The 18,262-nt window shown below is 40.5% G+C and overlaps 1 protein-coding gene across 2 annotated transcripts in view; it reads right to left on the minus strand.

The window, feature by feature from the left end:
- ACAP2 (ArfGAP with coiled-coil, ankyrin repeat and PH domains 2) overlaps positions 1–10,005 on the minus strand; it is a 126,695-nt gene extending 116,690 nt beyond the window's left edge. For both annotated transcript variants that reach the window (XM_010994396.3, XM_010994394.3), the window contains exon 1: positions 9,684–10,005. In XM_010994396.3, coding sequence (XP_010992698.1) covers positions 9,684–9,736 — 53 coding nt within the window. In that variant the 5' untranslated portion in view covers positions 9,737–10,005. The remainder of the gene's footprint in view (positions 1–9,683) is intronic.
- Positions 10,006–18,262: the final 8,257 nt, after the last annotated feature.

The raw sequence follows: 18,262 nt of genomic DNA on the forward strand, positions 1-18,262 counted from the left end.
TCACTCTACCTTCTTAAACACTCTACACATGAAATCTACATATGGCCCTATTTTAAAGATCTTTACTGCTCTCCTACAAAGTGGAGCATGTCTATCTACTTTTATTGTTTCATCACCCACAACATAGATGATTTTCATATTTACAAGTAACATGCAATCTTATGGTAGCTCACAGAGAAAAAAATGTGACAATGAATATATATATGTTTATGTATAACTGAAAAATTGTGCTCTACACTGGAATTTGACACAAAATTGTAAAATGATTGTAAATCAATAAAAAATGTTTAAAAAAAAGTAACATGCCTAATCCTTTATGCATTCTAGATGCTTCCAACCAATAGTTTATTTCCATATAGATATGCCAGCAACCTTAACTAAATCATCCAAGCATGTCTTCAAGGATACAAGAGGAAGAGGAATTAGCATTATTAAGTGGGTACTCCTCATCAACTTCTGTGAAAGGCATTCTGAATTCTCAGTAGTGCAGTATTATTCTCATTGACCCTGGGAAAAACTAAGAAACCTGCCCAAGGTCTCACAACCAGTAAATGAAAAAGAAGTGAAACAGGTAATCAAACTCCCCACATACTTGGTCCATACTTACCACCCTAAAAGAGTATTCTCCAGTAGAAATTATGCTTTGCCTTGGTTGGTACACCACAGAAACCTCCAGTTAAATATCACAGATCAGATACACCCATTTATCTCCCTTTTCTCAAAATATCCAATTAAATAAGACAGAAGCAGGGGCGCTAATACACAAAGACAAAGAACAGAAGTGACAACAGTAGCAACACAATTCTGGAAAAGGAAAGGCAAATAAAAGAACAGTAATCCAGACCAGAAAAAGCCAAAACCTAAGTCTTCAAAATACACTGATGAAGCCAATTTCAAGCAAAAAGATTTACAATACAGAATCCTAAAATGGTTAAAGGCATGACGATGTCATTATGTCTCAAAACACATGGATGGCAGTGGGAGGAGGCAGGAGGCTGAAAATAGGATTAGTTGAAATCTTATACTCATTCATAAGGAGCAATTAGACTCTTCAGATCACCAGTCCACTCCTCCATCCTGACATGACCACCTCTCCCCTGACAAAAGATGGGAGCTTTATTTTCTGTAAAGGATTACATAATCAAGTCAAAACTATTGAGTAAAACAGTGAAAAATTCCCCATGAAAGAAACTGCAGTGAGAAGTCCTTATCCCACAGCCCTTCTCCAGCCCCTTCCTTAGCTCAGCTCCCTGAAATCTAGCACTTAGGCTCTATCTACTAGGCAGAAGATGAAAAAGAAAAGACCTAAAGATACTGACATTTCAGAGTGGTCCCAATGAAAATACCACCCTGCAGTGAAACCCTCCCAGTCAACAAACCATAACAAAATACACTATACTTCCAATAATTTTTTAAAATATATTTTTATTGAAGTATACAATATTGCATCCATTTCTGGTGTACAACACAATGCTTTAGTCATATAGGAACATACATATATTCGTTTTCATATTCTCTTTCACTGTAAGTTACTGTAAGATATTGAATATAGTTCCCTATGCTATACAGTATAAATAAACTTGTTCATCTATTTTATATATATTAGTTAGTATCTGCAAATCTCGAACTCCCAATTTATTTCTTCCCACCCCCTTGCTCCCCTGGTATCTATAAACCATGAGTTTGTTTTCTACACCTGTGAGTCTGCTTCTGTTTTATACATAAGTTCATTTGTTTTTTAAGATTCCACATATAAGTGGTATCATATGGTATTTTTCTTTCTCCTTCTGGCTTACTTCACTTTAGAATGACATTCTCCAGGTCCATCCATGTTGCTGCAAATGGCATTATTTTATTATTTTTTAGGGCTGAGTAGTATTCCATTGTATAAATATACCACTTCTTTATCCAGTCATCTGTTGATGGACATTTAGGTTGTTTCCATGTCTTGACTATTGTAAATAGTGCTGCTATGAACAGTGGAGTGCATATGTCTTTTTGAATTAAGGTTCCTTCTGGATATATGCCCAGGAGTGGGATTGCTGGATCATATGGTAAGTCTACTTTTAGTTTTTTTGAGGAACCTCCACATCGTTTTCCATAATGGCTGCAGCAAACTACGTTCTCACCAACAGTGTAGGAGGGTTCCCTTTTCTCCACATTCTCTCCAGCATTTATTTTTCATGGACTTTTTGAATGATGGCCATTCTGACTGGTGTGAGGTGATACCTCAGTGTAGTTTTGATTTGCATTTCTCTGATAATTAGCGATATTCAGCATTTTTTCATGTGCCTATTGGCCATTTTTATATCTTCATTGGAGAATTGCTTGTTTAGGTCTTCTGTCCATTTTTGGATTGGGTTGTTTGTTTTTTTCTTATTAAGTTGTATGAGCTGTTTATATATTCTGGAGATTAAGCCCTTGTCAGTCTCATCTTTTACAAATATTTTCTCCCATTCTGGAGGTTGTCTTTTTGTTTTGCTCATGGTTTCCTTTGCTGTGCAAAAGCTTCATTAGGTCTCATTTATGTGAACAGAGAGCCAAGGATAAACAGAAACCCTTAAGGAACATTTCTAAAAGAAATCAGAGACCAAAACAAACAAACAACAACACCTGGAGGAAGGAGAGATAATTCAGAGAGAAAAAATTTTAACTATGACTAATTTCTTCAGATGTATAGGGGAAGCTCTTAAAGAATGGGTTGACATTAGAAAGGAATATTCAGAGAGTAAGAAAGAATATTTGAAAACTAGGGTTAGAAAATAAGTTGGATAAATTATCCAGAAAGTAGGACAAAAAGGCAAAGAAATAGAAAAGGGGAGAAAAAAGAAAATTTGAGGATTCATTCAAAATATGAATATAAAAATAACAGATGAAAACAAGATACCAATACACACTATTAGAATGGCCAAACTCCAGAGTAGTACTGACAATATCAAATGCTGGTAAGAAGGTATAGCAACAGGAAGTCCCAATCATTGCTCTTGGGAATGCAACTGGCACAGCCACTTTGGAAGATTTTCTTATAAGAAACCCCCAAACTTATATGTTTAGTTACAAAACTAAGCATACCCTTACCATACATACCATACAATCCAGCAATTGTGCTCCTTGGTATTTACCTAAATGAGTGGAAAACTTATGTCCACACAAAAACCTGCACCCAGATGTATATAACATCTTTACTCATAATTACCAAAACTTAGAGGCAACCAAGATGTCCTTCTGTAGGTGAATGTATAAACAAACTGTGGTACATCCTGACAATGGTCTTGTATTCTGCGGCCTTGCTGAACTTAGTAGTTCTAATTGATTTCTGTGCATTCCTTAATATTTTCTATATACAAGATAGAGTCAGCCCTCCATACCCTTGGATGCAGAATCCACAGATACAAAAGGCTGACTGCACTACACTGCTTTATATAAGGAACTTGAACATCCACAGATTTTGATGTCTGCAGGGGTCCTGGAACCAATTCTTATGGAGACCTGTATACAATCTAAAAGTAGAGATGGATTTACTACTTCTTTTCTATATGGGTGCCTTTTTTTTCCCTTTACTTGCCTAACTGCTCTGGCTACAACCTCCACTACATTGTTCAACAGAAGTGGGAAGAAAAGACTTCTGTTTCCTGATCTTACGGGAAAACTTTTAGTCTTTCACCATTCAGTATGATATTAGCTGAGAGTGTTTTACAGATGTCCTTTATCAAGTTGGGGAAGTTCTCTATTCCTAGTTTATTGACTGTTTTCATCATGCAACTGTTGGATTTTGTCTAATGCTTTCTCTGCATCTATTAAGATGACTATGTTTTATACTTTGTTCTATTAATATGGTTTACTACATTGATTGATGCATTCCTGGGATAAATTCCACTTGGTCATGGTGTACAATCCTTTCTCTATGTTGCTATAGTCGGTTTGCTAATATTTTGCTAAGGATTTTTGCACTTACATTCATAAGGGATATTGGCCTGTAGTTTTCTTGTGATATCTTTATCTGATCTTGGTAGCAGGGTAATACTGGTCTCATAGAATCAGCTGGGAAGTGACACTTCCTTTTCCATTTCTCGGCAGCTTTTATGAAGGACTGTTGTTAATTCACCTTTAAATATATGATAGAATTCATCTCTGAAGCCATCTTGGCCTGGGCTTTTCCTTTGGGGAAGCTTTTTGATTACTAATTCAATCTCTATTTTTTCTGTCTATTCAGATTTTCTATTTCTTCTTGAGTAATTTTCAGTAGTTTGTGTCTTTCTAAGAATATATACATTTCATCTAGCTTAACTAATTTACTAATTAAGTTAGTCTAAGAATTCTTCATAACAGTCTCTTATAATCTCTCATTTCTGTAAGACAGATGTCCCCTCTTTCAGTCCTGAATCTAGTAATTTGAATCTCCTTTTTTTCTTGGTCTAGGCTAAAGGTTTGTCAGCTTTGTTGATCTTTATGAATAACCAACTTTTGGTTTCGCTGATTTTTCTCTATTGTTCTTCTATTCTCCATTTTCATTTATTTCTGGTCTAGTCTTTTTTATTTCCTCCCTTTCCCTTCTTTGAGATTAGTTTTTCTTCTTTTTCTAGTTTCTCAAGATGGAAGGTTAGATCACTGATTTTGAGATTTTTCTTCCTTTTTAATATAGGTGTTTCTAGGTGGAAAGTTCCCTCTAAGCACTGCTTTAGCTGCTTCCCATAAGTTTGGTATGTTATATTTTGTTTTCATTTGTCTGAAAGTATCTCATTTCCCTGTAATTTCTTCTTTGATCCACTGGTTATTTAGGAATGTGCTCCTTAATTTCCACATCTTGTGAATTTTTCAGATTTCTTTCTGTCATTAACTTCTAACTTCATTCCATAATGGTCAAAGAATATATTTTATATGATTTCAGTTCTTTTAAATTTATTTAAGCTCATTTAATACCTTAATATATGGTCTGTGCTAGAAAATGTTCTGTGTGTACTGGAGAAGAATATTAATTCTGCTATTACTGTGTGAAGTGTTCTATAGATATCTACTAAGTCTTGTTTAGTGTATAATGTTGTTCACATCTTCTGTTTCCTTAGTGACCAACTGTCTAGTTGCTTTACGCATAACTGGAAGTATTTGTCTGTGACTATTATTGTTGGATTTTCTATTTCTCCCTTCAATTCTGTCAGTTTTCCTTCACATATTTTGGGGCTTTGCTAAGTGCATATGTTTATAAGTGTTTCTTCCTAATGGACTGACCCTTTTATCATTATAAAATGTCCTTTATCTTTGGTAATTTTTGTCTTAAAGTCTATTTTATCTGCTATTAGCATAGCCATTCCAGTTCTCTTGAGTACTGCTTGCACGGCTTATCTTTTTCTATCCTTCTATTTTCAACCTGTGTCTTTGAATCTAAAGTTGTCATTTTGAAAAAAAAGAAAAAAGTATGTCTCTTATAAACAGCATATAGTTATAGCATCATTGGAAATTTACATAATAAACAGCTTTAAATAAATAAGACCAAAATTCATAGAATGACACACCTTCTTCTGAAACTGAAGAAGCTACTATAAAAACAAAATATTCAAGAACAGCCATCAAATTTTTGGAAAAAACAATAACAAGGGAAAACTTTTCCCACCAGATATCATAAGGCTATAAATACTGCAACTAATATAAGTATTTGCAGGAAAACAAATACATTGGTAGAAAAGGGTAGAATTCAGAAAAAAATACATGTTCATATGTATGCATATTTATGCATGTTATGTGTGGAATTTTAAATCAATGGGGAAACGATAGATTATTCAAAAAAAGGCATTAGGAGAAGGGCTTCCATTAAGAAGAAAATAAAATAGGATTATCTCCCACACTCAAAACTAAATTACAGCTGCATTACATGAAACTAAAAATTGCTACAAATAGAAAAATAACCTCTGATAATGGGAATAGAAAAACATTTCTAGGCAATACACAGAAGCCAGTTTTCAAATTTCTGTATGATAAAAGACATCATACACAAACAATGCAAATTTAATTAATGCAATTAAAGCCTGTGGCTTGAGAGAGCAAAAGAGTGGATTCACTTCCAAGTCTGCCATTTGGAAGTCCACTATTAAGAAAATCAAATTAACTTCTCAAAATATCCAGTTTGAGATTTTTTTTTAAACATTTCAAAAATGAAGACAATAATTCCCACATCATAATACATTTTAACATTAAAAGAGATGGGAGCTGTAAAAGCATCTAACATGAGGTCTGGCATGTTAAAAAAGCTTGTTCTTTCTTATTTTAACTTAAGTTGATACAACATTAAATGAGGAATGAGAACCTGCAATGAGGAATAACTGGATTCGTGTATTTTGGTTCATGATAAAAGTATAATGCCAATCTACCACTTCTGAGATAAAAATACATTTTGCTTCATCCCTTGCCCACTATACTTTCCATGTATAAAGTACCAGTTGTAGTACAGAGTGTATCTGTTCTAAAGATGGAAGGTAAAGTAGCAACCCAGACAGGATTGGCATCAGCTTAACAGCAAAACATTATATGCATGTGTATGTGTGAATATGTACACATTTTTCGTTCTAATGTCTTTCACACATTGAAACCTTTCACCCTAAAGCATCTTTTTAAGATTTTTATCCTAGTTACTGAACAAGGATCATATCTGAAATAGAATCTACAAACAAGAAATCTTCAGAATGGTGCAAAATAAACATTGTTAAGAATAAAAAATAAATGTATCAGATAAAGACTCAACATTTTTATATTTGAGCAATGAATTAGAGCAAAAATCTACAATTCAAAAAGCACTGATTAATTCAACTTTTTGTTTCAAACAAAATGTTCACTTCCTGAGTGAACCATATGTTTACATAAAGGAAAACCACAATTTTTATTAAAATTGTATAAAATTTCAAAGAGCAACTACACATACAATTTAGGGCCTAAACAAGTTCAAAGTTCTTCATCAAGTGTTGGTCAAAGTGGAAAATTCCCACTTAAAAAAAAGTACACTTAAACACATTTACCTTTCTGTACATTTTAAATGAACAAGATTTTGACCTTTAGACTGGGTTTTTTTTTAAAACTAAGGGAACCCAAAATTACACAATAAAATGTGCCTTCCCAATCTAAAAACAAAACAAAATGTTCAGGGAATGTACAAGTAACCACTGACTTTACTCAAATTACTAAAGACAATGTTGCAACTGCAACATCCTTCTCTCCCTATTTCAACCAGTCTCCCTCCTGGTTTTCCTCTCAATGTCTCAGGAAAATTAATGGTTAAAGCTTGAACACTGAGCAAGATCTGCCATTTACATTAATTCTACAGCACCCAAGGCAGTTAAGTCCACAAGACAGACTTAAATGCCACAAGATTCATTTGTGCAGGAAAATAAAAATAGGAACTAGTTCAAAAACAGCACAATAGATCAGGATACTACAAGGAATAAACAGTGCAGCTGCCTTGCTACCAAAAAAACAAACCCAGCTCTCACAAATCTTCTCTTTGATAAAATGATTCCATATATCACTTATAAACATGCAGGACACTCTTAAAAGTTTCTCTTACACATAAAGCACGTGAATAAAAAGGCTTCTGAAATATTCTTTTCAAATGCTACAGAAATGAACACAGTAATGGGATTCTTAAAAAAACTAAAACTTAGTAATGTGAATGACTAGACTTTTATCTCTTGGCATTCTTGTCTCTACTGTAAATCTAATCTAGTCCCCAAAATGTATACAAATATTGGAGTTCTCTGAATCTTGGTTTCTCTTTCCAATATGCAGCCAACAGTAACTGGAATATTGGAAACAACTCTTGAAATTAATATCTTAGTTAATATAGAATAGATACTACATTCAAGTTTAACAAAGCTCCTTATAGTATTCCATACAACTTAATCAGTATCTTTTCCTCTTATTTTATATTCAATGATTCCTTTATTTCAAACACAAAGACAGCACATGGTTTGGGATCAACACCAGTGGTTAGAAACATTTCCAAATCACTTCTCTCAAGTTTTTCTTTTTAAAGAAACTTAAAATCTGAAATAAACTGAGTGCAAAGCAACATTCTCTAAACCAAAAAAAAAAGTGATTACATCATTACCCAGTAATACCTGGGCCACCTTAATAAAATTCCAACAAAAAGCAGAATTTCCTAAGGTACGCTTTAAAAATTACTTCCTTTACCACACAGTCCTGGAATTTAACGTGCAAAGCTGTACTAGACAATCCATTTGTATATTCTCTGAGTTTATTAAATCATGCACAACATAAAAGTTTAAAAAACTAATACCAATAATAGAAATCAAACCAGGTGCACCTTTTTACAAGCAAAGCCCTAAGCTCCAAATAAAATTCACACACACACCAGGAAAAAAAAATCAAAGGACGTTCTCCTAGAAGTAGGAATTTCTTGGTTTTACAATAGTTTTCTTTGCTTTTCACTGAAAAGAAAATGGCAAATCAAATTAACCAAGATAAGGATGAGGACAGTTAGTCCCCGGGCTGAGAATGCAAGAATTTACAACCCAGGCTTGGCCTAGAGATCAGCGGGCACACACACATCAATACTCAGGGGACGCTTTCAAGACATGTCACTATCCAACGGAAGTTTTACGGTCTTCTTTTTTTAAGGCCAAAGGACAGCCCTATAAATGCACTGTAAAATACAACCTGGCAAAACCTCATTCTCCAAAACAATTCAAGAGTTTCCTACGAAGCCCGAAACCGAAAGAGATGTACTCTGGACACACTCTGAACTGCCGCCTCTCAAGGGAGGGAGGCCAGTCCAAGTGAATCGGAGTGCCTCCATGTCAGTTTATATGACAGATCCACTGGGAGCATCCGACTGTTATCGGGGCCCTCCCGGGCCAACGCTGCTGGAAGAGGAACATAAATGCAATCTTCAGGGCCCTCCTACTTCCGTTCACAAAACAGAAATGCACAGTTTCTCCTAGCCTTCACCCGTCAGCCCAGTACCTCTCGACAGCGGTGCCTTTCTTCAAAGAGCTTAAGTGCAAAGAAAAGCTGGTAGCCTCAGACCAGGGTTGATAGAATGCGGTTGGTCAAAGCACTCCCAGCCCCGACTCCCCTGCAAATCAACCGCCAGCGCTTCCTAAGAGTCCCCCTTGCAGGCGACACGCAAGCAGCACAAGTCAACGTCCCAGTTCGCCCCCTACTCCTTCCTCCCTGGGGTAAGGGGAGCGGAAAAACGCAAAGAGGAACTAAGTGAACTGCAGGAGTGTGCCCTGCAAGCTCCTTCAAAGAGGAGCTGGGGTGGGGGTGGAAACCAAGAAGGAACGGAAGGAAGGGGAAAGGATGAGCGGCAAGAGGAAGGGGACGAGAGCGCGCGTCCGCAAAGGGCACGAGCCTTCGGGGACGCGACTGCAACCCAGGTCCTAGAAGCTGAGGGGGTGCGCCCAGCCTCTCAGCTGCTCCGCCCCGGGCAGAGGAGGACGAAGTGGGATGAGGAGCCTACATCCATCTCCCCCGTCCAACCTCGCCCCTCAGGAAGGGTCGATCGGGGCTGCAGTGCCCTCGCCGGGTAGGGAGACGCGGCAACGGCCGCCCGCCCCGTCGGAGGGCGCGGACTGCAGGACCCCCAGCGCCTTCTGCGGGCGGGCTTTCACGCCCCCACCCCCGGGGGAGGCAGCTCCAGGTGACGCCGGCTGGCGCTGGGAGGCCGCGCGCGTTACCTGAAGCGGGGCGAGTCCTTCAGACACTCCTCGAAATCCACAGTCATCTTCATCCTGCCTCCGCCTCGCCTCGCAGGCGGCGCTGAAAGAGCCGAGGGAGCCGCGGGAGCGGCCGCACTGGGGACCCAGACGGCTACGGCGGGCGCACGGCCCCAACTAGAGCTGCGCGGAGCTGCAGAGGGGGCCTCGCCCGCTGGTCATAGTAGCCGCGAAGACGGCGGTAGCAACGACGGCTAGTCAGGCCCCAGTCCGGCCCCTCTTCCTCCCGCCCCCAGCAGAGCGCCGGCCTCAGGGAAACCGCCCGGGAGTGACAGCCTCGGCCAGCCAGCCACGAACCCAGCGGCCAATGGGCGGGGCTTCCGGCAGCACCGCCTGTAGGCGCTCGGGCAACGCGCCTGAGCGACAGTAGCTCAAGCCAATGAGCGGAGCGACCGTGGGAGCCTCCTTGCCACCAGCGTCCCGAGGCCAACCAGGATAGGTGGGCGTCATTAGGTGGGACGCCCCGGTTGCTGTGAGGCCGGCAGCTGAGGCTCCTTGGGAAGGAAGTCACGTGGCTGCGCGCCGCGCTTCCCCCGAAGCCCCCGCCTCTTCTCCTGCTTCTCCAGCCCCGCCCTGCTGAGCTGCCAACGCGGAGGAGCCGCCGCCTGCAGGTCTAAGGAAGGAGAATTGCTTCTTAAGGCAGCTGTGGCAGAAATCTGAAGATGATAAAAGAGTAGAAATTATAAATGGAAGAGATAGGCTAAGCCATCGAAGCGTTTAGAGAAACTGAGGCCAGGAGACGACCGAGGATAACTTTAGCAGTAACATCCATGTTTCACTTACTGGTTTCATCACTTAATAATTTGGAAATATCTCCTATGCATATATTTTCTTATAACTGGAGACTACTTTCTTAAAGAGCTGGCATTTGGGGTAGTATGGAAAGATCAGAAGGATTCAGATAGAATGAGAGGTAGGGCGTTTCAGGTGGAAGGATCTTTCTCAAAACCACAGAAGACATTCCTCCTTACTGACGCCTTTCTGTCAGTAGCCTTCGCCAGTTCTAAGATGATAGGGTTCTGAAAATCAGGCTCATTTACCCCAACTTGCAACACCTGCCCTCTGATCCACGATTTTTCTAGGAGCCACTGTAAGATATTCATCATCTGATCCGCACAATAACCCCACAATCCCATATTTCTGATTCTTAGATGACGTTGATTGTTACTAAAAAAAAGTACCATGGATACATTATATTAAATATATATATTTAAACCCAACCTCAAACGTATAGGCATATCCATAACAATGCACAGGGAGGATGTTCTAACAGCCTAGTGGTTCTGAGTGGAAGTCCGGAGGCAAACCTCAATTTGCCTCTTACCTTTCTCACTGCAAAGTGAAGATAACACCTCTGATCTGATAGAGTGGTCCTGAGGCTGAATAGATAAGAACTCTAAAGACACTTAACACAGTGCCAAATAGTAATCATTCAGTAAATGTTGACAATTATCATAATTGCACCACTTTCTTCTTCAGTACCGTAATCAAATGTTATGTGTAAGTCTTCTCACTTCCACTGCCTGAAGTCTTATATAAAACCCTTTTGACCATCTGGCTAAGTATGGCTTGATTGCATGCTTTTTTTCATAACCCCTGGTTATATCTTGATCTCTTTACCACCTTTAGAAATTAACAGCATAATTTTGACACATTTCAAAGAATATCCAAGTGTTACATATCGTTTCTTTGGTTATAAACTTGGTTTCTTTTTTTTTAAATTGAGTTGCATATCCCTAGAATGTACACAGCTTCTCTTCGTAACTAGAAACCACTGGCAGATAAATGTTCAGTGTCCTCAGATATTTCAGCTGGTCAAGGCAATCTCTTCTAGATTTGTAGCTTCTATGTCCAATTTAGAAAGTTGGCCATTTCTACATTTAATTGTATTCCTGATGCCTGACAACTAATCTGTATATACAATAACCTACTGTTTCAGTGCTTCAGTACAATATAACATTGTGGAAGACACCTAAAGTGACTTGGAGATTCAAGTTAAAATTCAACTACATGGCACCATCAATGCAAATAACTAAGCTAGTTATCAAATGAACATCTTTCTGTGGATAGTTAAATTTGTATATACCCAGTTAGTGATAATAGTCACTACTTTTCTTTTCCCTGAGATAAAGCAAGCATTTTGGGGTGTCAATATTAAGAAATGTCCTAAATTGAGAAATATTAAAAATGAGATAGGCTAGGAATGCTGAGTCTTAGGATAGAAGAAATACAATATTATTATTCTTATAATAACAAAAACCAAGGCCCCAAGATATACAAACAATTTGCTAAGTGATTCAGACCCTATGATACCAGATTTTAACTGCAAACTGCCCATTCTCCCTTTAGAATTCAGCCTTGGCAGCTGTGGCTCTGTCTGCCTGAGAAGCATTTCCTATTCATCTCCTCCTTAAAATGTAGCTCAAATGCCACCTCTTTCAGGAAGCCTTCTCTGTTTGCTGAAATACAGGCCTCTCTTTTCAACATATAGTGAAAATTAGTTGCCAGATTCAGTCATTCTACACTCTTAAAGGATATAAATGATCAAAATTTAATCTCTTTCAAATTTCTTCTCCCCACACTTCCTAGTCCCTTCCTCCAAACCCTCTGGAACCCTGCATACCCATAGCCCTTCCCAGAATGCTTCTGATTTCCTCTGAGAATACTTTTGACTATATACCCTCTTGAGTAGAGGTTGTTGAGTCTCCCTTCCCTGATCCTTCTGGGCCAAGATATATAGTCAGCAAGAGTGTTAACTCTTGAGAACTTACAATTTACATTCCACCTTCATACAAGAATATCTTCTTGTTTGAGGTTAGTATCATCTAATTAAACCACTGTCTTTCTTCACTGCTGTTGTCCACTAATTTCCTTGTAACACCCTGCCTTAGCTGGGCTAATTGTTTTGCAAATTATCTCAAGAAAAGGGAGTTATGATGAGGGTAACCATGGGCAAGTAAGTATTGGAACTAGCAAGCCCAGGAACCCAGGCATCTCTGGAAACTGGTTTCCCCTCTTAGCAGCTATATCCTCTCTTTCTTGCCTACTCCCCAACTCCCACCAGTTTCCTCTCTGCTCCCTTAGGGGTTCTGTTCCCCTGTGAACTTGGCTTGCATATAAGCCCTCATTGCTTTTTCCTTCAACAGTTTGGTTGTCAGATGGCTATAGGAGCCAAGCAGATAATGTAGAATGAAGCTGGCCAGGTGTAAGCATATGGAGTAGGGGAGGCCATGGTGAAGGGGGAAGCATGTGCCCTGCGTACTACTCAGCTTTTGCCATATCAGACCTTTAAATTTTACAAGAGATGCCAAAATAGCCAGATTTCAGTGTGAAACCTTCCAATTTTCAAACATTGGCAACCCATTCAAAATATCGGCAAACATTTTGCAGGTCATAAAAATTAGTTTCAGGGCCACTCTGCAACTTCTGCTATATATTTCTTCACAATTCTTGATGTAGCCTTTCAACCTGTGCTCCTGGAGCTTATCACTTTAATCTGTTTCCCAATTCCCAGATCCCAGGAGAAAATCCGATTTACCCAGCTCATCTTTTCATGACAGGTCACACAGGCAAGCTGATAGAAGGGCAGGATCACTCGACTTAATCATTTGTACAGGAATAGGGGTCAGAATGGGGGATGCAGGACAGCTGACGACTAGACAAGGCAACTTCCCTAAAAGAAGGTGTCGATGGCTAAAAAATACAGCTAGTTAATTCTGACATTTACCTAGGACTTTAGCCTCTGACTCACAGTTCTCCACCCCAACACTCACCCTCATCTAAGGTGATTTCAACATTCACTCATTTTTTCCATTCAATAAGATCCACTGAGTATGTACTCTGGCCAAACCCTATGGCAGGCTCTGTGGTTTACAGGTAAAATAAATAGCATTTCCCACTTAGAGCTCACACCAGAGAGGGAAACGTGGTAAGTTCTGGGCCAGGAGCATGCACGGGGGCTATTCATACTCTGATGGTCATTTCTTCTAGGGAAAGAAATAAGGCTTCTCATATCTCTACAGATATGAGGAATCTTGAAAATGTAAGAGCCAAGAGAAGGTGAGGAAAGTCTTTCCAAGGACCTTTAATCACAGAGAATTATGTAACTAAAGCACAGAGGTAATAGTGACCAGATACCAAGGACCTTGTCTGCCACACTAAGGAATTTGTATCTTAAGGCAGTGGGATGCTACTGGAAGAATTTAAGCCTAGAAGTAACAAGATCTGATCTGAATTTTTTTAATATGTTTTATTTATTTATTTTGGGGGGAGGAGAGGGAGGTAATCAGGTTTCTTTCTTTCTTTATTTTTAGAGGAGGTACTGGGAATTGAGCCCAGGACCGTGGGCATACTAAGCATATGCTCTACTGCTTGAGCTATACCCTCCACCCCTGATTTGAATTTTAAAGGAGAGTGGGGCAAGGGGATGGGGCTATCAGGACTGAGACCAAGCAATTTCAAGGTTTTCAATCAAGACAATTGCAATCAAGAGATGTTTAGAAAATACAATTAAAAGGATCTGATGGCCGGCTGAATATGAGGGAGGAAATAAAGACTAAACTCCTAGGGTGACATAAGGTTTCAGATTTGGGTGACTGGTGGGAAGTAGTGCCATTCACAGAGAGAGAAGAAAGTTTATCTCTTTGTCTCAAAATCTGTCACTCTGGAAGGTCCTTAACTGTTTCCACATTAAACATTGTCTCACCAGGAACATTCCATGCACAAGCTCAACCTTCAGTGTTTCCTGCTGTCTCACACACATACACATTCACCTCACTCCCCCAAACCCTCCCCAACCCAGGACTCTATCTTTCAAGCTGCTGGTATCCACCTGTCCTGTCTTCCTCTACCACGTTTTTGTTTGTTTGTTTGTTTTTTACTTTCACCACTTTATTTGAAAATCCCCATCTTTACAACTCCCCTATACCTCTCCTGAGGTCATTCTTTGGCTATTTCGCACACCCAGCACTGGATCAGTCCAAAGATTTCCTTCGTGATGCTTCCTCCTAGTTGTTGAGCCATACTGGAGACAACTGATACCTTAAAGCAATAGGAGCTGTTGGAAAAGTTGAAGGAGGGGAGTGTGATGTGGTCAGATTTGTATTTTAAAGGGGGCTGGGTAGACAAGAGTTGAAGGCTTTTAAAGCTGAGACTGTCTCACTGCATTCAGCAGTCTAAGACCTGGACACTACCTGCTTAGGATTTGCAACTGTCTTTGTGTATTTCTTTGTTGCCAGATCTCTGCTACACTGACACAATGGCGATTCCTAAACTTTGCCACCCAAGCTGTGGACCACTCTTTCATGATCTGTAGATAATTTTGCCTCTTCACAAAGAAAATAGGAATCACTAGGTAGGAATACTCTCTCCAGCCCTGCTCTGCATACTCTTCTACACTCCCGTCTTCCTCACTCCTTACCCATCTACCTCAGAGGAAAGTGTATCTCTTCCTTGCACTCCGGAGCTCACCTTTTCCATTCTCCCCTGAGAATGGCTGTACCAATGATTCCCTCTTTCTCTGCATCCTCACTCTTTCTCTCAACTGACTTTTCTTTTCTCCTTGAGGAAAGAGAGAAATAGAAGGATATACCCTCTGTATCAGAAAGAATCATCTTTGTTTTAAGAGAAACTATTCAAGTAAGGCAAAAGGAAAGAGTTGATGATAAAATGGGATGTTTTCTCCCAGAATGGGGATGGCAGGCTTTCTTTGGACCTTGAGAAGAATTCAGTATCAGAGCCTGTAAAGCCTGGATGCTCCCTCCCCCAATCCTTTCCACACATCTGCTTTGTTCTTTTGCACACCTGAAGCTCACTTCATCTGACCGTCCAGGCCCAGCTCCCGAGATTAACCAACCAACCAGGGAGAAAGGGTTTTCTCTCTTGACCCCAATTCAAAATTTCTTAGGGGAAGTATTGGCCCAGCTTGGATGATGGACCCCTTCAAGGGCCAGTTGACCACAGCCAAGGGGACAGCCATGTACAAACAGCTTCCAGAAGCCTGCCCCTATGCCCATGTGGATGGCGGGGTTGGGGGTTAGTTAGCAAAGAAGGGGGACATGTGAGTTGGATAAATCCCCCTTTGGCCAAGTCTCCTTACATTGCTTTCTAGGATTCTTAAGAGCATAGTCACCACATTTTCTCCTCCTATCCATGCCGCTAGCTACTGCATTCTATTCTCCACTCCCTACTCACCTCCATGAACTATTTTCAGTAAGGTTACTTTCTGATTGCCAAGCCAAAGGATACTTTCCAGTACTTACTTTTCATGACATCTCTTCAGCACTTGACATTGTTGAGAATGCTTTTCACCTTCAACTCATAGCACTCTCCTTCTTAAAACTCTTCAATGGTTTATCAGCACCTAAAGCTATGGTTTTTAAACTTTCCTTAATCATGGGATCCTTTGTTTAAAAGAAAAAGCCTTTCACCAGTGCCCACTATTAAATGGATAAAAGTAGAGCTGGTGTGGTTGAATCAGGGGTGGGAGACCCAGACCCCTGCTGACCTGGCCTGATTCCCCATTCCCAGATGACCCACTGGTGGACCTCAAGGGGTACTCACAGCTCCACTGAATAAAATTTGAAAACCACAGATCTGTAGAATCAACTTGAAATATCCTTGATTTCATAAATAAGATCCCTTCAACCTGCCAATGTTGCCTACCTTCTTTGCTGCCAATCTCTCTACTCCAGACAGGCCCAGCCACCCACGAAGGAATTCTTTCAGCTGCCTCAGTGCACTTTTTTCCTTTGGCCCCACCTTGGTACATGATGTTTCCTCTGCCTGAGTGGGCCTCCTCCCTTTGTGTGCCTGGTGAGCTCCAATTCATTATTAAAAGTTGGCTTCAATGGAATCTCCTCAGGGACTTCCCCGTCACATGACAGGTCTTCTCCTTTGTGCTCCAGTTGTTTTGCCACCTCCTGTGCAGGACTCCATTAGAACAGACTTCAGTTCAGTATTATAATTTGAGATTTGTATGCTTATGTTCTCTTCAGACCTGGAGCCTCTAAGTGGTGACATTATGGTCTTTTCATATTTGTAGCTCTAGAACCTAGCCCAGTGCCTGGCACTTACTAAGTGTCTGATAAACGTTGGATAAATGGATGTATTTCTCTCCCAAAATGATCTTTTCCTTATTCACATCCCCATGGTTACTTGTACACATGTATATGTTTCCCCACCAGGTTATGATAGGGTGATTGTGAGAATTAAATAAGGTGTACAGAAAAGTGCCTAACAATGCCTGATTCATTGGTAGTTTTTCTTCTTTGCTGTATAACAGAATCCCCTTTAGAGTTATTCTGTGTGTGTGTTTTAATGTAAATTTGTGGGCCCTACCTACTAAATCAAATTTTCCAGAGGTGGGGGCCTGGCCATAAGCCCCACGGGTGATTCTGATATTGAAACTCAATACATGCTACCTAATGTTCACTTTCTAAATCCAGGACCTGACCCCAGTCCTGTTGGGTCTGGACTTCAGGGAGCCCTCCTCTGCTCTTCTTCCTTCCACCCACTTCCCACCTTCCTGCCTTTATTAATGTAGTAAGAAGATTTACTCTCTGCCCAGCACCAGTTCCCGCAGATCCAAAACACCAAAGTGTCTTAGCATTTGCTTCCTAACTTCTTGATTTCGCTATGGTCTACCTCTGAGTGCTTTCCTGGAAGTCTTTCTCTCTTGTAACCACCACTTTTAATTGATCCTCAGATCCTGTTAACTATTTCCTGTGTAATAGTTCTTGAATTTGTGCCCACCTTCTAAACCTTCATGCTTTGGTTTAGGCCTTCAATATCTCTTGCCAGAATTATTCCAAATAACATCCTAACTGGCCTCCTTGCTTGTGATAAGGCTGAATTGTTTCCTCCCATTTTATATGTTGAAGCCCTAACCCTCAGTACCTCAGAATGTGACTGTATTTGGAGATAGGGCCTTTAGGGAGATAATGAAGGTTAAACGGGGTCAAAAGGGTAGGCCCTCATTGAGTATTACTGATGTCCTTATAGGAAGAGGAAGGGATACCAGGGATGCAGGTGCACAGAGAAAAGGCCACGTGAGGACACAGTGAGAAAGCAGCTGCCTAAAGGCAAGGAGAGAGGCCTCAGGAGAAACCCACCAACACCTTGATTTTGAACTTCCAGTCTCCAGCACTGTGAGAAAATAACTTTCTGTGGTGTAAGCCACCCAGCCTGTGGTGTTTTGTCATGGCAGCCCTAGCGAACTGACACAGTCGTTCTGTCTTTGAAGGCCCTGAATGTCTGGGGAACCCTCCACTTTCCTCAGCGGAGTCAACCTGCCTCTATCAAAGCTGGAAGGTGGCTGCGCTTCTCCTTCCCAGCCCTCCTCACCCAGAGGGAGAGGGACTGTGAACTAGGCTGGCCAGTGAGAAGCAGTTACCCCAGACTTGGTTTCATGACATAGAAGAGGAGCCAAAAAACACTGTCTCCTTCATCCCCTTTACTTTACAGGTGAAGAAATGGAGATTCAGAGAGCGTAATCTGTGCACCTGTCAGACCTCATGGGGATTGAATGCCAGAGCTGAGGC

Source organism: Camelus dromedarius, chromosome 2, assembly GCF_036321535.1.
Source record: "Camelus dromedarius isolate mCamDro1 chromosome 2, mCamDro1.pat, whole genome shotgun sequence".
Lineage (NCBI taxonomy): Eukaryota > Metazoa > Chordata > Mammalia > Artiodactyla > Camelidae > Camelus > Camelus dromedarius.